Here is an 11,460-nt window from a genome sequence, read left to right on the forward strand (position 1 = left end):
CTGCGACAGATGTCTTACAGATAGGAGAGAATTTGGAGTAGGATTTCTAGTTCATAAGGACATAGCGGGCAACATTGATGAATTCTACAGCATTAATGAGATTGCCTGGGATATTATTGGCATTAGTGAGGTGAGAAGAACTGGTGAGGCTTATACAGTGCTGACTAATGGTCACGTCCTCTGCTACGGATGTCTTCCAGATAGGAGAGAATTCGGAGTAGGATTTCTAGTTCATAAGGACATAGCGGGCAACATTGATGAATTCTACAGCATTAATGAGAGGGTAACAGTCGTCGTAATAAAGCTGAATAGGAGGTATAGAATGAAGGTTGTACAAGCCTACGCCCCCACCTCCAGCCACGATGATGAAGAAATAGAACAGTTTCATGAAGATGTTGAATTAACAATGAGAAAGGTGTAAGCTCATTATACTGTAGTCATGGGCGACTTCAATGCAAAAGTGGGGGGAAAACAGGCTGACGAGCAAGCAATTGTCAACTACGGCATCGATTCTAGGAACACTAGAGGAGAGATGTTGGTAGAATTCGCGGAAAGGAATAGGCTCCGAATAATGAATACCTTCTTCAGGAAGCGCAGCAACAAGAAGTGTACCTGGAAAAGCCTTAATGGAAAAACAAGGAATGAAATAGCTAGATTTCATACTATCTGCCGATCCCAGCATAGTGCAGGATGTAGAAGTGTTAGGTAGGGTAATGTGCAGTGACCATAGGCTAGTGAGGTCTAGGATTTATCTCATCTTGAAGAGAGAAAGAATAAAGTTAGTCACGAAGAAACAGGCCCAGCTAGACGCAGTAAGGGTAAAAACAGACCAATTCCCCCTGATTGTAACAACTCTTCACTTTTACCTTTTTCAGTTAGTCTGACTGCTCGCTCGCGTGCTAATCTGGTTAGTGCGACATCTGTCTTTTTTGTCTTTTACTTGGCGTTTCTTGTTTTCTTGTTTTAAAATATGAATTTTCTTTAGCATTCCCACTGCCGCCCGATTCTTGGCCTATCCCCCTTAGTGGGTGCGAGCCATAACAGAGGTGCATCATCATCATCATCATCATCAGACCAATTCAGGCTGGTGCTCGCAAACAAATATGCAGCTTTAGAACAGGAAGATAAAGGACAACATAAAGGTAATGAATGAAACAGTAACTAGGTTGATCTCAGAAGGAGCAATTGAAGTGGGATGTAAGACACCAAGGCAACCAGTAGGTATAAGGCTTTCATAACTCAGCAGTAAGGCATATGAGTAAGGTTTGAAAGGTGACATCGCACGTTGGGCATCCATGATTAAAAAAAAAAACAATTTCTGAGTATTTTATTAGTTTCTTTGAACTTTAAAAATTTTAAAACAACATCACACAATTTTTGTATTTATATCAGCGCTGAATATACATATATTTTTTGCGCACTCCTGTCAACACGATGCGCACGTAATCCGACGCGACGATACGGCAACACTGGCCGGCAAGGCGCTCGCAGCTGCCATTTTGTCCGTCTTCCTGCCGCCGCTTGCCGCCCGTGTGTTCGTTGATGAGGTGGAACACAAAGAGTGCGTAAGATTTCGCGCATAGGCTGCCAAGTTTTTCCACATTGAATTGGGGCTACAAGAACGGCCTCACCATGAACTACGGCAGGGCGCCGCCTCAGATCGACGGCATGACGTCGTTGAAGGTGGACAACCTCACTTACCGCACCACGCCGGAGGACCTGAAGCGGGTCTTCGAAAAGTACGGGGACGTCGGCGACGTCTACATACCGCGGCATCCCTACACGCGTGAAAGCCGCGGATTCGCATTCGTGCGATTCTACGACAAACGTGACTGCGAGGACGCCATGGACTCGCTGGACGGCTACATCTTGGACGGCCGCGAACTGCGCGTCCAAATGGCGCGCTATGGGCGGCCATCGGACCCGCACCGCCAGTCGTCGTCGCGAAACGCCAGACCGAGCCGCCGTTCGAGGTCGAGGAGCCGTGGTCGTAGATCCAGGTACGCACTTCACTACTTAGCCTTTTCGTGCAATTTCGACCGCGTTTCGATATGTCCCCCCCCCCCCCCCCCCTGTATTTTTAACACGGAAAGCGGCTGTTTTTACGCGCGGGACACGTCAACTTGCAACAGTCCCGCAAAAGCTAGCGCATGGGTTTCTGTGCTTTGTTACGAGTGGCCTTTGCGACATTTGATTTCTCGTTTAAAACGAGCTCGGCATAAATTGTCAGCATCCGCAATAACTGCCCCCCCCCCCCCCCCTCCCGCTTTTTTTTTCCTTTTTTTTTTTCTTCAGCGTTAATGCCGCCTTATTAAATTACCAGCACATACTGCTCGGAAGGTAAGGGCTTTGTGAAGGCACGGTCGCGTGATCACTTCCTTCCGTTACCACTAGCTTTATTTTCTATACGCTAAGCCACGTGGTTCCTTAATATCTAGAATTATGCAACGTATTTTTGTTCAATATCCAGTACAGTCGTCAACTTCCGCACGTTCGTGCGTTTAGGTAGTGCTCTGCATGACCGCCAGGTGAAGAGCTGGCGCAATCGTCGTGAGCGATGTGGTGTGCGCGCGCTTTTGACTCTATTTCGAGAGTCCGAGTGCATGAATGATGCTGCTCGAGGGTGTCACGTTGTTAGCTCAGCGGCTGGGCACTTGGGCAGATTGGGCAACCTTGTAACTGTTCTGCCACTGAGCTTAGTACGAAGTCGCTCGGTTGGATGCCAGGCCGCTTTGAATGACTTTTGAAATTGTGGCCTAAATTAATCGAGAGCCCCCAACTGCAGCGTAAGGCCACAACTAAGATGTTTTTCTTTCAGCTCTTCGCTTACCAATGCGAGTTGTAAAGCACCTTCCAAAGAATGTTGCATGAAAAATCGATTGCTTTGTAGTCGGGCGGTGAGGTTGCTTTAATGTAAACGGTTTTAATAATCTTGGGACCCTTCTTCAAGCAGAAAAAAAAGCTCACAAATGTTTGATCAAAAACTTTGATCAACCGTGCAAAGATATCAGAGGGGACAGAAGAAAGAACTGGGCACTCTATTCTCTCTTTTGTCCCCTATGATTTCCTTGTGCTGTTAGTCAAACTTTAAAAGCATGTTTTACCAACAAGCCCAATCTTACACCCTTCTTAATGACAGTTTTAGATGCAGGTCCTTTGGGCATCGTTACGAGGTACTATGTACTAAACATAATTGCAGTTACTCAACTTACTCCCTTGATGACATATTGTGGCGCGTAGTTGCAATCACAATGGAGATGCACGTTACAGTCCTCCTTCAGTCCGCTTGATTTCAGGTTCAACTATATTCTTGAACCACGGGTCACGTTTAACTCGACTCGCATTTAGGCAAGTTGGGTTAAATGCGATTAATCCTGAAAAAATTCTGTGTTCTCAAAGCAACTCTGTAAGCCACAATTTCCCTGTGCTATGTGTTGTAGCAGCGTCTAATAGAGCTGGCGAACGTCATGGTATGCACTTCTCTCGGCACACTAGTGGCAAGCTTTCAAGCGAGAGCATTGCCTCGAGAGCTCTCATCTGAATACAGAGGAAAGGCATCAACTCAGCGTTGGCTGAATTTTACATGGGTTGTTCGATTTGGAATGTAGGTCTACGGGCTGTTGGGAATAGATTCCCTTTATTAGGCCGGTAACTTTTTTATTAAGGCTGCCAAAAAGGGAAATTAAAAAAAAAACCCAGCAGCATGTTTACAGCTTCATATATATTATAATATTGTTACATTATTACCCAATTACAACTGCATCAGTTAGGGCATCGAAAGTGGTAGAATTTACACAGTCTACGTATTATACTTTATATCTGAGCCACACAGGCACAGAAACTGGTATTAACTTGCTAATGCCTTAAATTTTGATGTCATTTGCCATGATGTCGTTACTTAATGCGTTTGCCAGAACTCGTTCGACTGAGAAATGTGTACTCTTGTTGCCATAGCTTTTACACACTGTAGTACAACTGAAGTATCTGAAATGTCTATCATGTAAAAGATGCTCAATGTTCCTTAGATCAGCTACGATCTCTGGATTTAGAGATGACTTTCAACTACAGTGCTTTTGTCAGGAGTTGTACTCTGAAAACATCCACAGGTCGGCGTTGCAACAACTTCGACGCGAAAGGCGCCATTATGGTTTTAGGCTTCGGTTTGGACATGCAATGACGTTGCTATGGTCAGTTGCAAACATTGTAAAAGAACAGCAACAAGCCCAAGCTAATAGCACCATCATAGGCATATTTTTACATTTCACTATTCATGAAGGCAGAACTCGCAAATGCAATTTATTTTTTAATTAGTACCCTAAATTGACCACTTAAAGCATGGCTGTCATCGGCATCCGCATGTCAAATGTGAATAAATTTGAATGTGTGGCAGCTCCATCAAAAAAATATCATTGGCAAGTTAATGTGATTTTCTTTGCCCATAGGGCCCGGGTATTATGCAATTCGAATAAATTTTTTGGTGCATAGTATGAATGAATGAATTCTTTGATTAAAAAAAGGGAGGACCGAAGGTCGCTGGTGGGGTAGGAGGGTGCATAGTAAGATTCTTGTCTTCACTATAACAAATTGAATTTAACTCAGTTTAGGGCCTGTCTAATGAGAGTGTTTCTGCCTCCATGTATTTCATTAGGGAAGTTGGAGTGGCCTCAAGCTAAAGCGCCATCATAGTTAAAGTAAAAGCAATAGAACTAGGAGTCTGTATTATTTCATATATACTGAAAGCAGTAGCCCCTTTCTAAAAAAAAAAAAAAAAAAACTGCACACAGTGAGCCTTACCTTTGCACAGTCATTTAGCTTTTGCGGTTGACATTCTAGATAATTGCACCATAAAGAAAACTTGTAAGAACAGGCACTGCAATGTTGTGACATTGTTAATGAGCCACTGTTGTTTGACAGGCTGTGCATTGATTGAGATAAAATAAATCATCCTCGGGCAGGAGCCGACGGCGTTCGTCATCTAGAAGCCGTAGGCGGTCCAGGAGCCGGTCCCGGCATCGCCGATCAAGCTCCCGATCTCGCAGGTGAGCACCTTAAGATGGTGCTTTACTTTTGTGACGGGTTTGCTTACGTTGCTTAAAGGCCAGCTGCAATGACATATTAGTCCTAATGACATTAAATACCCCTCCGTAACAGTCGATCAATGCCATTTGATGCTGACATTGTTCAAATTTAATCTCATCCTATCATCCACTGTGACAGATGTATTAACTGGCTTTCACCAGTTTCTATGAACGAATTTCAGGGCCTAAATAAAGACTTTATTGCCAACAGAAGAAATTGGTTTCATTAAGGTTAGTAAAATACGTTACCTGATTTGCACACAGCAGCACACGCTTGTGCACTGTGATGGCTGATGCAGCTCTGCAACCACCAAGTGCAAACACGCATTGGTTGAGACCACAGCCTGCTCAAGGAAAGACACACTTGTCAGCAAGCTGTTTTAAATGAATGCATAGTTAAATGTTCTCCTTAATTGAAACTTTGTGCAGGTCCAGGAGTCGTTCAAAGGAGCGCAGGCGTTCCCGTAGCCGCTCTCGCAAGAGCCGGAGCCGGTCCAGGGATCGCCGCAACAAGAGTCGCAGCAAGTCGAGAGACCGCAGTCGTAGCCGTTCACGAAACCGTGAAGTAAAGAGGAGTCGTTCCAAGTCAAGGAACAGAAGTCGCTCAAAATCCAGAGATCGTAGCCGATCTAAGGAACATGTAGCAAAATCCAAGCGACGCAGCCGCTCAAAGTCAAAGGGTCGTCGCAGTCAGTCGAAGTCCAAGGAACGTAGTCGGTCCAAGTCTAAAGAACGGAGCCAATCAAAGACGAAGGATTATCGCTCCAAGTCTGGCGAACGCAGCCACAGTAAAGATCGCAGCCGATCCAAATCCAAGGAACGTGGTGAAAGCAAGCACAAGAGCCGATCAAGATCTGCAGAACGCAGTCAGAGCCAGCGACTGAGCCGATCCAAGTCCAAGGAACGCAGCCGCTCAAACTCCAGAGACCGCAGCCGATCCCGGGGCAATAGTCGCAGCCAGTCCAAGGAACGCAGTGACAGCAAGTCACGTCGTAGCCGCAGCAGGAGCCTCCATGACAGCAAGCAGCGGGATCGCAGCCGTAGTCAATCCCACAACGGAGATGGCCGAAGCCCATCACGGAGCCCAAGGAAGGTGGTTGATGACAGGGCTGATTCGAGGTCGCGGTCAAGGTCACGCAGCCCAGGAGATAAGCACAGTTCACCGCCTCCAGATCCAGCAGAGTCCAACGGTGAACGTGAGATGCGCTCACCCGAACGAGACCGCCGCTCTCGATCCAAATCGCAGGACTCCGACTGAGACATGTGAGAATTGTCTTGTGCCTGTTTTCCACCTCGGATGAGAGAAAGCATGCCACTCTCAGCCCTGTCTTGAAAATATGTTAATCTTAGATATTTGCTCCCTTTTTTTATCTACACTGCTTCAGAGAGTCCTTGATTTTGGCAAGTATGGTGTAAATGTAATGGGCTTTTCTTTCTTTATTTTTTTCAATTGTTCGAAAGTAAACAGCTTATCTGCAACAGAAAAATTCGTAAATATATTCAGTTTGTATGTTACTTTATCTGTAACTGCACAAGCTATGTGTATTTCTTCCCTCCTTAGTACCATGTGTGGTCCTCATTCGTCAAAAACCTGTTGCATAGTTAAATTTGCAAATTCATTTCTACTTCTGGCATTACATAATCATAAGGAGTGACGGGCTTGCTCACTTTTTATTGGACAGTTGTGTATTTCCCTGCACATTACGAAAATTTGATTTTGGGCACGCTACTACTGGACACTTCGACATTTTCTGTGGTGTTTGCTAATCTGTTGACCCTTAGCTTAAAGTCATTGATAACTTTGGCCAGGTGTGTGGCTGAATTGTGCAACATGCTTAATACCTCTGTTCTATACATGTCTTGTGACGAGTCTTGCATAATTGTGACAAGTTTTCATTTTTTCTGTTACTTTGGTTTTCTGTTTGTAATGTTGTGCCTCTCGTGTGTGTAGTTGAGCGTTCTACATTGGACATTCATTTCATTGCCACTGAGCCGACTGCCACTTTGGTGCCTCTGTAAGCATCCCTATTCTTTCCATTTGCCTTGTATCACAATTTTGAATTAAACTCTGTGGAACTGGAAGGTGTTGGGCAAGGTAAAACAATCCTGTGGCAATTTAGAATAAGCTCACTAGTGTTCTTTAGCTTATAGCTGCCTTGTGTCTTGAGAGTTTCAACTATAATACTCTCCATTTTTTTTTTTTTTTTTTTTTGCTGACGCTAGTGTCAGAACGTAGCGCGAGTGTAAAGCCGCATGTGCACTTGTAACTTGTTCACTTAACTGTAGTGCCTGGTCGATGCATTGACTCTTCTAACCCTGTAATGATCGATGTATAATTTTTGCTACGCTGAGTCTGATATCAGTAGGCTGATTTCAAAGTGGAAACTTAACGCATAGGCTATAGTTGCATTTTTTCTAGTTCTTGCTCAACGTTTCATTGTTTCCTTGTTGACGCAAATGTATTCTCCGTGGTTGGAAACAAAGGTAAACAAGCTTAAACTTTCCTCAATGCGCATTACGGGGTTAATTTTTAAATGGTTTTCACTGGTTCACCATATGTCCTGTCGGGGAATTACGCGCCTGGCATCCCAAAGCAATCAAGGCATTCACATTAAAAATGGTTGAACTGTCAGACATGATTAAGGTCACTGCAATTTGTCCGAAGCCACATCTGTGTGGGGAGGGGCGATGGGAAGGGGAGGGAATTGATGTGCAACATTTTGGGCAGTGGCTTGGCTGACTGTCGTCGTGTTGTGTTGCCCCTGTCTGTGCCCGCAGGCCCTGAGGTGTGAGGGCGTTGGTAAAAGGCGTTGGTGGCTCTGTCGAAATGGCGGGACACCATGTACGAGTTCCAGCTGCGCTGAGTTCGGGCGGTGGTTTCCAGAGTGCGGGGACGTGTGCTGAAGCTTGCGTGCAACCCCCAACCCACTTGCTCATCACCTCCAGGCTGTCTTTTTTTTTTTTTCCCAGCCATTTGCCTCCTCCCGACTAAATTTCAAGGACAAGTTGTATTTGCAGAGAAATTGGCAAATATCAAAGAAAGAAATTTAAGAAGCTGAAGTTTGCTTATGCTGGGCAAACATGTAGCTTTAGGCTTTAGTTACGTCAAGTGGGGGGAAATTACTTGGTTGATCTCAGTGGGGGTTAACACCCTTCCTTATAAGCGATTACACTTTATACAATTGCTAGCTTTCAGCAGTAATGCAGCTTCTGATTAGTTGTGCTGGTGTGTGCAAGCAAAAATTTTAAACTCAGGCTTGATACTGGTAAAAGCACACGCTCGGTATTGCAAGCAAAATTTTTAACTGCAGGCTCGATACTTGTAAGAGCACACTATTCGTTCTTCAAATCGTTAGTACTTGGTCCTTTGAAGTAGACTTTTTATTTTTGTTGAATGCCTGATGTCGTAACTGAACAACCGTTTCAAAGGTACCACTTGAGCAGCAAAGCCTGGTTGCTCGAGGCAGCTCGCAAGAGACCAAGAAGGCCGAGCGAGCGGTTTGGGGGGCAGAAGGGTGTTGGCGGTCCGGCGGGCGGTTTCGGGTTCCCTGTGGCGGTGGTTTGCGGCCGGAGCGGTGGCATGCTGTTGGGTGGTGCCGGTGTGTTGCTGATGAGCAGCGTTGCTGTGCGAGAAAACCGGTGTAAGTAGTTGGATCGAGGTGATGTTGAGCCAATGTCTGACTAAGTCTCGCCACAGGCCGGGATCCCTACCCGAGGGTGCGGGTCGTGTAGCAGCCCGGCAGTAGTTCCGGCTCGTGTTCCAGCTTTGCCTCGTGCGATGGCGTTGCGGCGGTCCTGGCACATTCGCTGTCCTGTGGTGCCGAGTTCCGCGTGGTGGGGCATTTGCCGAAGGAGGGAGCTGTGTGGTTTGGTGCCACTTTCTTTTTTTTTCCATCTCTCTTTACCTCTAGGTGCGTCGTCCCTGAAGACCAAAAGCAGCTTGCGAGCAAGAAGTTTCGGAGTAGAGTATGCAGAACGACTTTGTTTTTCTTTGGTGCCAGAGCTTGAGCTGGATTTGTCCAGAGTAGGGCTTATTTCCCATCACTTGATTAGTATGTGTAGTTCATACCTGAAATTTGAGCATTGAACATAAAATGTCAACTTTGTGCTGCTTCTGAAACACTCTGAAATCAAGCAGCGTCAGAATGAAGGTTTAAATTGCCGGCATTGTTGAGAGGAAGCACCAGCTGGTCACAATTTTTGGTCATACTGCTGTTGCAGAACTGAATGTGCTGTGTGCAAGTATCAACTGCAATGATGCACTGTTGCTGGTGCATTTTGTAACAGGCTTTTGATGCCACCTTGACTACACAACGTAACTAGCTTTAAAACAGTCTAGCTTTCAAACAGTTCACATAAAGTGGGAAAATCAAAATTTGTTTCAAAACTTCGGTGTATTGGCTCATTTTCCCCATTCACAAAGTCTACTGTAAAGCAGGCTTCGTGTGTCTGCATGCTCTGCTCAACATTGGTCGTGTGGTTTACCATAGTTCAAAAATTGCCATCGAATAAAAGTCTTCAGCTTTAATGCTGTGCCTCTTCTGTCTCTGCCTTCCAATCTCTAAGCTAAGAGCACATTCTTGAAGTCTATAATTTAGTTTAATTGTTTATAGGGATCGTGCTGCTGGCAAATGTACAGTGGAGCTCACATTTTCGGACTCTAGAAGATTTAAGACAGCGGCAAAGTGTGCTTGCTTAGTTTCACACTTTGCCCCCGTCTGGCTTATCTAGCTTGCAAAGTAGGCCTCGAGCCACTATTTCATTTGGTGTTCACAACAGGTAGTGAAATTTGCTGAAGCGCTGTTGTCACCTACAAAAGTCGCACGATGCACACAAAGTAAACGCTTCATAATTCTTTCTAGCTGTTTATATTGCACACGTGCGCCACACAATCACCGCGGGTTCGAGCACGGGTCCGCGCCGTGTACTGACCGCGCGCTTAGCCACTCCAAGTTAGGGGAAGTCCCCGCTCCACGCAGCAAGGGAGACGCACGACACTCCAAATGGACGTTTATTAATTTGGGTTTGAAAACGACACGAATGTTTACACAGTAAACCTGATTACATAGGAGGGCGAAATGAAGAGTGCCCCCGAAGAGATACTAAGCCCCCCCCCCCCCCCCCCCCCGTCTGGAGGCGCCACTTATCCTTAGGCCAGCGCTGTTGCAGTCGCCCAACCCGGAGTAGAAGAAACGGGACGATGGGGTACCACCTCGAGGCGCTGCCTTGGGACACCTAGACGAGAAGCACACGCTGAAGCTGGTCATGGAGGAAGCACCCGATGGGGTCGCCCCAAGCCCCACCTAAGGCGCACGATCAAGGGCTCGAGTCGCGCCAAAACGGCTCGCTGACCCTCCTAGGGTGGAGTGGCAGCCGGGTGAGGGTTCGTTTGTGTACGCGACTCGTTTTTGGCACTTCTGGTCAGTGGTGGTTGGCAGGAAACTGGTTGTGAATCGATGCGACATCATTTCGCGCCAGGTGTCGTAAAACCTTGCATATAATACCGTTCTTTCTCCAGATTTATGAGGGGCAGTAGTACAGAAAAAAAAAAGTGGGAAGATGTATATGCACATGACAAACTGAACAAAAATAACAAGAAATAGATATAATACAGCGATTGTTTGGAAAAAAAAAATTGCAGAAGGTTGCCAAAACAAGGTAAAAAAGAAAATAGTTTTTCAACTGTCCCATGACCCATGTCCAGTTGTCTACACTTTCAATGCTTTCAGTGTTGAGAAGTGATATGGGCAAGTTATTCCATTTGGTTATTGTGCGAGGAAAGAATATTTATAGGTGTTGGTCCTGGGCAAGATACGGGGTTAAAAGATTTGGCATGCCGGTGCCTTGTAATCGCCCTGTTTGCGGTTGAATGTATTGCGGTGGATTAAGAGAGAGCTGATTATCTTGAAGCAGATAGAGAAACTAGAGCACTGCACGGGCCCGGCCCGCGGGCCGGGCCGGGCCGTACGAAGCGTTTGTCGGCGGGCTCGGGCCGGGCCCGGGCTTAAGGCCGCTTTAAAGCCCGGGCTCGGGCTTGAAGCCACGGGCCCGGGCCAGACTCGGGCCCGCTCATTGAAGGGCCTAATTAGGCCTTCGAACACACGCGACCGTTATGCATTGCATGTTTCAATGTATTGTGCCAAGCTGAAATGACACGTGCAAGATGACTGTCATCATCATCATCAGCCTATATTTATGTCCACTGCATCACGAAGGCCTCTCCCTGCGATCTCCAATTAACCCTGTCTTGCGCTAGCTGATTCCAATTTGCGCCTGCGAATTTCCTAACTTCATCACCCCACCTAGTTTTCTGCCGTCCTGGACTGCGCTTCCCTTCTCTTGGTATCCATTCTGTAGCTCTAATGGTCCATCGGTTATCCAT

General features: G+C 46.2%; 1 protein-coding gene across 3 annotated transcripts; it reads left to right on the forward strand.

Annotated features, from left to right (window-relative positions):
- Positions 1 to 1,468: 1,468 nt before the first annotated feature.
- On the forward strand, positions 1,469 to 9,615 carry LOC119453057 (serine/arginine-rich splicing factor 2). Of its 3 annotated transcripts, XR_007466992.1 has the most exons (5): positions 1,469 to 2,000; positions 4,956 to 5,039; positions 5,508 to 6,341; positions 7,857 to 8,719; positions 8,776 to 9,615. XR_007466992.1 is itself a non-coding variant. In XM_037715043.2 (4 exons), exons 1-3 carry the CDS (start codon positions 1,633 to 1,635, stop codon positions 6,334 to 6,336), a joined length of 1,281 nt encoding a protein of 426 aa, XP_037570971.1. In that variant the 5' UTR covers positions 1,469 to 1,632; the 3' UTR covers positions 6,337 to 6,341; positions 7,857 to 9,615. The 3 variants fall into 3 exon arrangements, 2 of the variants coding, with proteins under 2 accessions (XP_037570971.1, XP_037570973.1); XM_037715043.2 differs by having other exon boundaries at positions 7,857 to 9,615; XM_037715045.2 differs by lacking the exon at positions 4,956 to 5,039 and having other exon boundaries at positions 7,857 to 9,615.
- The last annotated feature ends 1,845 nt before the right edge of the window (positions 9,616 to 11,460 follow it).

The sequence above is a fragment of the Dermacentor silvarum genome, chromosome 5 (assembly GCF_013339745.2).
Source record: "Dermacentor silvarum isolate Dsil-2018 chromosome 5, BIME_Dsil_1.4, whole genome shotgun sequence".
Taxonomy (NCBI): Eukaryota; Metazoa; Arthropoda; class Arachnida; order Ixodida; family Ixodidae; genus Dermacentor; species Dermacentor silvarum.